This window comes from Typha angustifolia, chromosome 1 (assembly GCF_048772165.1).
Source record: "Typha angustifolia cultivar Huaian chromosome 1, ASM4877216v1, whole genome shotgun sequence".
Taxonomy (NCBI): Eukaryota; Viridiplantae; Streptophyta; class Magnoliopsida; order Poales; family Typhaceae; genus Typha; species Typha angustifolia.
The window spans coordinates 8,789,266-8,798,897 of NC_133239.1; the positions used below are offsets into that span (position 1 = coordinate 8,789,266).

At 32.7% G+C, this 9,632-nt stretch overlaps 1 protein-coding gene across 1 annotated transcript; it reads right to left on the reverse strand.

Moving 5' to 3' along the window:
* Positions 1 to 467: 467 nt before the first annotated feature.
* LOC140761549 (large ribosomal subunit protein eL14y-like) lies at positions 468 to 2,336 on the reverse strand. The gene is made up of 5 exons (XM_073098925.1): positions 2,215 to 2,336; positions 2,003 to 2,104; positions 1,043 to 1,172; positions 830 to 942; positions 468 to 725 (listed from the first exon to the last, which is right to left on the reverse strand). The coding sequence occupies exons 1-5, from the start codon at positions 2,215 to 2,217 to the stop codon at positions 669 to 671; spliced, it is 405 nt and encodes a 134-aa protein (XP_072955026.1). The 5' UTR covers positions 2,218 to 2,336; the 3' UTR covers positions 468 to 668.
* Positions 2,337 to 9,632: the final 7,296 nt, after the last annotated feature.

Here is a 9,632-nt window from a genome sequence, read left to right on the forward strand (position 1 = left end):
ATCATAAAATAGATAAAATATAAGATCTGATTTGTTAAAAAAAAAACTCTAAATTTAAAGTACAACCTATTTTAATAAATAAAATTTAAAAGAGAACAAGGCTATTAATATTAATAGCTTAGAAAAATACTGAAATACTCTTTATAATAGGTTAAAAGAGAGAAAGATGAAAGAAAGTATATATTAAATAATAGTTGATTAAAGTAGAAGAAAATAAATCTTTTAATAATATAACGAGGTTTAAACTATTAATAGAAAAAGGAATTCTTAGGACTTAGAAAAGTGACTTCACAAGTCAGAGAGAGTGAATGATACCAATATAAGCATACTAGCCTTGTCTAATGAAACATACACGCAAATATAAGCAATTGATAGCAATATACCTAATCATGCTAAAATATTGATGTAAATTTGCATACTGATCTTGTGTAACATAAATAAGGGTCAATGTAGAATAATCATGCAAATGATCAGAACGCATCGATTATAATTGTCTTGAATAAAAAGTGAAAAATATTCTCGAACATGGCCAAGTTCAGAAGGAAGCTGAAACAAGCTCCCTAAATAGGTTTACATATCCTAGCTACGCAAACAAAACAAAACAAAACAAAAAATGACTGCTGCAAGAGAACCAAATTTCACAAAATCTGCTGTCTTCTGCAAGGTACTCAAGCTGCACTTTCCTTCTTAAGTTTCGCAAGCTCTTGCCGAATAGCACCTCCTCTCTGGACAAAGTCAGACCAAGAATCACATATGAAAGAAATCAGAGTCAGGCACAAAAATAGAGTGAGAGCAGGGAGTATGAAGCATTTATGTGATAATCTCTGACCTTGATCTTTGCCAACATGACCTTAAACCTGTCAAAGTCGTTTAGTGAGGCTCTTCTCTTCTGGACAATTAGCTTCCTACCCCACGAGCTGTTCTCCCACTTATTCTTAACATCTGCAAACATAGTTTTGTCAGTGGATACCTCAAAATTTTATAAGTTGCAGCCAAACAGATTGCAAAAGAACTTTGCAAGAGATTCAAGTTAACTCCCTACCGGCAGCTTCCATCGCAGCAATTAAGGATTTCTTCTTTGGAACACGTGGAATGTCAATTTTAATATCAGTAAGGGAAAGCCTCTTAAAGTTCATTTGGCTTCGAACCATGTCTGGGGCATCAACCAAAGCCTGAAAATGTCATGACAGAAATTGGCATAAAGAAATTTAGATGAGAGCATTGCAAAAAAAAATTTGCTTATAAATCAGTTGGGGAAGCCCTTGAAATTCACCAAAGCAATCAAAATTGCAAATGAACTAAAAATGGACCAGCAACTAGCATTATTCTGCGTCATATGAAAGCATAATTCTGCACTAGATGATATCTGCAAGACATATCTTTTGACTCCTATGGTCATCTATCAAACATCCTCACATCACAATAAAGATGAAGAAAGAAAATAATCCAATAAAATAAAGGACAACTGTTTGATTTGCACACTGCATCTCTGGGCAATACCATATAAAACATATCCATAAATGTGTCCTAAGCTATCAACACATAAATATTTGCAACAATCCTCGAAAATAGATAAAACCTAAAATCTCTAGGAAAGTATTCAAAGTCATAATGAGCTCCAAAATATACGTTAAATATTATCAACATTTTCATTTATCAAATCTCGATTATTAGTATAAATGTTACAACTGTGGTTTGCTACAATTATTCATTCAAACCAAGGGATTCAATCTCCCAATATATGCTACAATTGTTCATTCAAAAAATACCTTATGTATCTATCACATTTGACAAATTATTAACGAACAAGAACTAAAACATCAAAGTCCAAATGATACATTAAACCTTCACAGATCTCCAGACCACACCAGAAAAACAATATAGTACAAAATTTTACCGACCTAAAAAAATGTCAGCTTTAAATTAAAGAGTGTCCTAATTTCACTTCAGAACCCAATATAATTCACTTCTTAGTGAAACAGAAGAAAAGTTAGCAGCTTACTCTATTCTGATCGATGACGTCGACGATGACGACGAGCCTGCCGTATTCCTTCCCATAGTTAACGAGGGCAACCCTCCCGATCTCCACATACCTCTTGAACGGCTTCACAGATCCAAAGAATGATAGAGGAAAAACCCAAGTCAGAGCAATAGTAGTATAGATTATAGAAAGGAAAAAAGAAACGAATCTGAAAGAGAGTTCAATTTGCTCACCATTCTTTTTTCCCTTGGAAGGAGCTCGGCGGCGCGAGTGAAAGGCGAAGCAAGTAGAAGAGAAGAGGAAGTAAGTTTAGGGTTTTCCCTGCGACTTTAAAGATTTCGAAGTTGGAATCGCGACCGTCCGATCTAGGGCATGCGTTTTTTGTACGGCGATGCACATTAGCTGCTAAACCTTTTCTTCGACCGGGCAAAATCTTAGGTCGGTTTAAGATAAAACCCTCCAAAAATTAAAATTTAGGGATAGTCATATATTAATCCCCTCAGCTATTACTTTCCCAGTAAAATAAGGCACATACGCTCCGTGAATTATCACTAAACCACATTATAAAATTTGTCAAAAAAAATTTTAAGTTAGAAAATTGACTAACTAATTTGACGGGAAGGACTAAGTGATATATTTAAATAGTTCAGAAGGTATATTTGTTCACTCTCTTTACGGGGTGAAAATAATATATGATAATATTAAAGAGTTTAAATGTAATTAACCTTAAAATCTACTTTTCTATGAGGTAATCCATAACTAAAGTCAAAATTATTACACCTAATTTATTTGTTCATTTGATATTATAGTATTACTTGTTTATTTGATATTTTAGTTTCTAGGATTAATTACGTGAACACTCTTGAACAGTTTTTACGAAGACCCCCTAAATATTTTTAGGTTACAAAGTCACCCCTAAACTTTGGAAGAGTTACAATATCACCCTTTCATTAGTTTGCCATCAGGAAAATTGGACGAATCCACTTATGTAGCAGTCATGCTAAAATACATCAACTGTGAAATGACCTAGATGCCCTCGTTGGAGGGAAAAGAACTAAATTTCATCTTGGTCCAACAGTAATGGACCATTTTACCCTTCGACTTCCTCCAATATATTCCCCTAAACCCTTCTTCCCACCATTATTGTCAACTCGAGGTAAACCTTTCCCCCTCCCTTTCTCCCCCTACAATTCTCTGCCTCTCTTCTTGCCTCCATTCTTCTCTCCCTCCTAGCCTTTATTTTGTTTTCTCCCTCCCCTACGAATATGACATCCTTCAGTAGTAGCAATAGCAGTTGCTACCAAACTAAGAATAATGGGTCGATTACATGCTACTGTGGCATAATCCTCATTTATAGAGAGAGCATAATCTTGGAAGAAGATTTATGGGCTGTGTTAATTTCAAGGTAACTATTCTCTTCTCTTCTACATTTTCTTCTACCATGATCGTGAATAACAGGTCCATATATTTTTTTTTCTGTTTTTGATTTTGATTTTTTTTTTTTTTTTTTTTTGGTGCAGAGCTCTTGTTCATGTGGGTTTTTTTTTCTTTTAGGGGCAAAGACATTTGGAAGCTGATTTAATTAAAAAGGTTGAGATCCTACAAGCAGACAAAGTGGATCTAGAGAGAATGCTTGTGTACATGGAAGAGGGATACGAGAAGATCTACAAAAAAACTAATATTTTATGAAAGAAAATAGAGACTAGAAAGAAGAGAGAGATGAAATTAAAATATTTGTGTATTAATTTAGTTACATTAGTTTTTGTAATATTTGTTAAGTAAGAATAGTAGTTACATTGTGTAGCTTTCTTGATGACTGTTGTTAAAATCTTAATGGATGAATTTTATGTGAAGCTTGTTGTATAGCTTTCTTGAAGTAAGAATAATAGTTACATTGTATACAACTTGCTGTATAACTTTCTTGATGAATTTTCTCTAAAGTATTACAATTATATTGTTGCCAGAAGAAATTTTGTTTGAAGTATTACAATAGACCACAACCAATCTATGAACATCCAATAAAGACACAGATAAGCAAGTGCATAATTCAATTAAACCAGCAAACAAGCTTTCATATAATAAGGCTCTAAATACATTTTGCATTCAAAAATGCTCATGATCGACCGTAATACCTCATGAGTTAACTTAGTACAAAAAAGTTGTTGAGTTAACTTAGTACAAACAAGTTGCTGAGTTAATTTAATACAGACTAGTATATAATCTTAGACATAATTAACATAGTATATATATAAGTCACGTCTTAAACTTAGACAAAATAGCACAAATAATTCATAAACTCCTGTCTGGCAGCTTTGTGTGGGAGGATGTCATGTCTAGCTACTTTGTGTGAGAAGATGTCCTATCTAGCTGCTTTGTATGGGAGAAACTCTTGAAGCAGTAGAATCTACAAAAGTTTTGTCTGGCTATGATGAAAATACTTCATCTCCAATTCTTGTAATTTTTCTACCCTTCTAAAAAGGCTAAACTAGTAACAATTTACTAAAAAATTGAAACAGTAATAGTTTTACTAAAAATTGAAGAGTAGCAGATCTTACTAGATAAAGAACCATCTTTCTCTTTACTTTTGGCACATTTGAAGATGTAGGAACACTGCCCGATGGACCACTAGCTATTAGAACATTAGCCGATTCACCACTAGCTGCTCGAACACTAACTGGTCCACCACTAGCTGCTGGAACACTAGCTGGTTCACCACTAGTTGTTGGAACTCTAGCTGGTCCACCACTAGCTGATGCACTGGCTAGTGGACCACTAAATTCCTGAGCATAATCCAATTACAGCATGCAGATAAGTGAAAAAAATGGCAGTATAGGAAAATAATAATTATAGTATAGAAAAGAAGTAAAGTGATTAGTGACTACCTGTCTCATTGCTGATTGTTCGCAAGTCCTTATATTATGTCTATGTTGATTGCATTTCTTACACCTTAATGTTGTAAAATATTTCCTAACTCTAAGGGGGTGTTTTGGCTTATCTATACTTTTCCTTCTCACTTTTTTGTCTTCTTAGGAGAGGTGGTTGTATGGGTTCATAATTGCAATGGCCCCACATCTTCTAATCTAGTATAGGATTTATCATGTAATCATATGATCTAAGATAAGTTGACAAATAGAAGCATTTATGGACATAATTTCCTAGTTCTCCTCTATCAAAAAATATAGATGCAACTGCATGTGGACAAGGTATACCTATTAGATCTCATTTTCTACAACTACATTTTTGTTCTCCAAGGTCAACTATAAATGTACACAAAGCTGCAGTGACCTCAAATATTCTCCTTCCAACATATATAACTTCAAATCTTCTTACTTCTTCCTTATTTTTTCTCTAGCTTACTCTTGGCCTTAGGTGTCAAAGTGCCATGTTGCTTCAAACCAAACTACCTTTTATCTTGATATCTAGTCATGATTTGTCTCCTTATCATCTCAAGCATTATTATAATTGGTTTGTCTCTCGTATCCCTAATTAAGTTATTAAAGCTCTCACTTATATTATTAGCCACTCTATTACACTTACTTTGTTGGCTAAACATGCATCTTGCCCAATGTTTAGGGTTTTCTTTCATAATCCAATCATAGGTAGCCTGATTGAGAGATTTTATTTCATCCATTCTCTCTTCAAAGTCTTAAATAGTGTATGAACTAGCAGCTTCCCATATTAGATCTTTATATTGCTTTCCTTTAAAAAAAATTCTTGAAATTGGCATACATATGCCTTAGACAATATTGGTGTTCAACATTAGGCAAAAGCTTTTCAAAGATTTGAACCAAGCCCTGCAATAACAAGATAAAAAATTATAGATACATATTAGATATAATTGTAGCTAGCAAAATTAAAAATATGTCTCTAAGAGTATTACCTTCTGCCTATCAGATATAAAAGTCCAAATATTTTTATCATCGTTTCTAATTACTTGAATTAAAATTTTTAAGAACCATGTCCAGCTACTTGTGCATTCACTCTCTACAATAACAATTGTTAAAGAGTACATTTGATTATTAGCATCTCTTCCAATAGCATGATTAAGTTGAACTCCAAATGGCCCTTTTAGATGACAAGCATCAAGACCAATTATAGATTTGCACCCTTGTACAAATCCTTTTACTTGGGCAGCAAATGTGATAAATCACATTTGAAAAATTACTAAACCACTCTTGGGCTTTCAACCTTTATTAGTGCTGTGCTACTAAAATTAGTCTTCATTACCATGAAACAATAATCCCTCACTCTTGAATATTACTCCTTATGATTGCTCTCTATAATCTCCAATGCTTTCTTCTTAGCCTTATACATCTGCATACTAGCAACATTCAACATTCAATATTCATTCTCTTTTAATTGTCTTCTGCATAGATTTAATACTCCAATTAGGATTATTACTTTATCTGTCCAGATACTTATTAGACAGCCATTCAGAGGTCACAATCTTATTCTGATAGACTCTCCCACAGCTATGAGGTGCAAATAACCTCTTAATTTGAAAAAAAAATGAGCTATCTTGCATTGGAGATGCATGTAATCTAAACCCACGCTCTCTTTTACAAATAATAGTCATTCTTGAGCTTTCATTTTTTTAAAATACTTGAATTCATAGTCATTTTTAATGTGATACCTTTAACAACTTTCTAAAGGCCGTCACAGTTGGGAAAATCATTCCCAGTCTCAATTTGGGAGTTTCCAATACTTTGTCATGATATTATTCAAATAGTTATGTTCTTTCATCATTTGAAGAGTGAGGAATAGTATGTATGTCATCAGTACTATCTGACTGCTGGTCATTATCCAAAATATATGCACCATGAGATGAATTTCCTTTTCTTCATTGAAGGTTTCTTCTTTTGTTTATGAACAACTTCCCCATCTTCATCAGATGAACTATCAACCCATTTACAAATGTCTTCAGATGAACTATCATTTGAATGTTCACCACTCATTTCATTGTCTGACAATTCTTCCTCAATCTATTTTTTTGCCTTTTCTTGCACTCTCTCACTGTCCTCATCTTGCACTTGTTCATCTTCAGATATAGGTCCTTCATCTTCAACTATGTGTCTCTTAACTATAGGTCCCTCAATATAAACTTGAATAATAATTGAGGGACTGTGTTAGCTGAACATCAACAGCATATCACCATCTACTTTTTACTTGGACAAATCCAAAAAAATATATCCTAGGGTGCATATAATAGATCATGCTTGTAGTTAGTAATTTTAACTTTTCTAAAATGTCCATTATTTCAATATATGACATCAGATCACGATCAACATCAGTATACTTAATTTTAACATCTAGATAATGCTTATAGAGTTCCTCTACAAATCTTCTACCATAATATATAGCCAAAGTATGAGTAGAATCACACATTTGTTGATAATACCATAAACAAATGACCATTATAAAATTATACCCTATATCAGCAGGCAATAAAAAAATATGGAACAGTATAAACTTTCAATATATAATTAGCTCAAACATTATACCCAATATGAGTATAGATTATAAAATTTTGAAACTATTTTTTTACTCCCTTAAGGACATCTAGAGATTACAAATGCATGCCAAAATAATCTTCTTTATACAAATCCTAATCCCCATAAATCCATGACATACGCAGTGCCCATATCAGGACAAAACAGATTTAACTATACATTGTAGGGTTTCCAAGATGAAATGCCGGAGACCACTACCATACATTACGACACAAAATACATCTTAGAGATCAAACATATGATGAGATCGCTTTACTTATTCTTATTTTAACAACCAAATCTTCTCTAGCTTTTACAAGAATGAAATCACTTGCCAATAGTTAGAGGATTCTTTTACGATCACAATGTGAGAAGATTGCTACACTAGAGAGTGGGTTTGCTGGCCGAGATCGTCTGCTAGGGTTCGCTGGGTTCAATTTCTCATCGGTTTCATGAAGTACACGAAAAGGGGAAAATGGGTCTTAAAAAACTATAAGATTGTTGAGGGTATATAGGTAATTTCATAAATTAATTTCTTTCTATTGGCTAAATTGATGACCTAGTTAATTTGTTAGGGGTATAGTTGGTCATTACGCGTTTTTCGTCAATGCTGTTATCCATTTCACTTTGCCCCAAAGTTTAAGGGTAACATTATAACTAAAAAAGTTTATAGGGTCTCCGTGAAAACCAGGCATAGTTCAGGGGTGTCTGCATAATTAACCCTAGTATTTATTTGGTTTAAACATGATAACCGATCTCAATCTTAGTAATAGTAGGTAGCTTAAACTAAGCTAGGAAAATATGATGTTTAATTGTAAAATAAGTTTAAAGTGTAATGAAAAAGTGAAAAAGTATTATTTCTAGAGCGAAATAGATCATGTATAAAATTGATAGAATAATATAAATAAAATCAATTAGTTACGGTTTAAAAATATATCAAAATTTTGTATTTTTCACTCGTTTGTAAGCTAGCACGTAATATTAGGAAAATATTTAATCTCTAAAAGATATATTTCACTTAGAATGATAAGAGACAATCAAAATACAAAACACAAGCCACAATTAAACACAACAATTTTAACGTGGAAAAACTCATAATCAATCATGGGTAAAAAATCATAGACCTCTTCTATGAGATCAAACCAAGCACTATAAAAATAACGGTTACAAAATAATTACAACCTGATTGTTATTTCCCATAATTCTCTTCATGATAATTTGCTTGACTCCCCCTTAATGCACTGTTTTTCATGTTTGATACCAACCTTGATGATGTTTAAGGTTGTAGGCTTGTCTCTATAACCCTTGAGACAATGGCTAACGAAATTCTCAATATAGTGGAACTCTAACAATCGAAGTTTGTTTCAACAACTTCGAAGACTACTCAACATTATTTTACTCAAGCTCTCGAGAAAGTCTTGTTCAAACAATTTCAAACAAACTACTCTCCATTATTTTTCTCTAGAAAGCCTTGTTCAAACAATTTTGAACAAAGTTCGATTGTTCGAACAATCGAAGTTTGTTGGAACAAACTACTCAGCATATATTTTGGAGCTCTTGAGAAAGTTTCATTCAAACTCGTTTAAACAAGCTTCGAATGAACTTCGAACAAGCTTCAAACAAACTTTAATCTTTGTTGTGTAGCTCCATTTATCTTTCAAACTCCATAGGACATTATGCCATAGCTCATACAGTAAAAACTAGAAAAGTACATTTTGACTAACTTTGTTTAGTCACCAATTTGCTAATTACAAAACCTAACAAATTCTCCCTTTTGCAATTTTGTGACAAACACAAAGTTTCCTAAATACAAGTTTTTCTAAAAATTTAACCTCTTAATATAGCTAAGCATAATGATATTCTTCAAAAGTATCTATATAATCTGGAACATAATATTCTATACGACATGCACGTAAGTATGGAAGATGCGATAGAAATAATGATGTTAAACATACCAATGTCAAAACATGCATATGTATATATATGTATATGTATATGTATATATATATAGTCAAACATATAGTATAATAAATATATCAATTATTTACAAATATGTATGACATATACAAAGAAAGTAAAGCATAAATATCACACTATAAGAAGCAATAGAGAATAACATGAAGTGCATAACTAAATAGCTCTCCCCATTTTTGTTACAAATT

What these genes read in the sequence shown, in the direction of transcription:
- LOC140761549 (XM_073098925.1), bottom strand. An exon ending in TGCTGCGATGGAAGCTGCCG is followed by an intron (nt 943 to 1,042) that starts GTAGGGAGTTAA and finishes CTATGTTTGCAG; the next exon opens with ATGTTAAGAATAAGTGGGAG. An exon ending in TCATGTTGGCAAAGATCAAG is followed by an intron (nt 726 to 829) that starts GTCAGAGATTAT and finishes GACTTTGTCCAG; the next exon opens with AGAGGAGGTGCTATTCGGCA.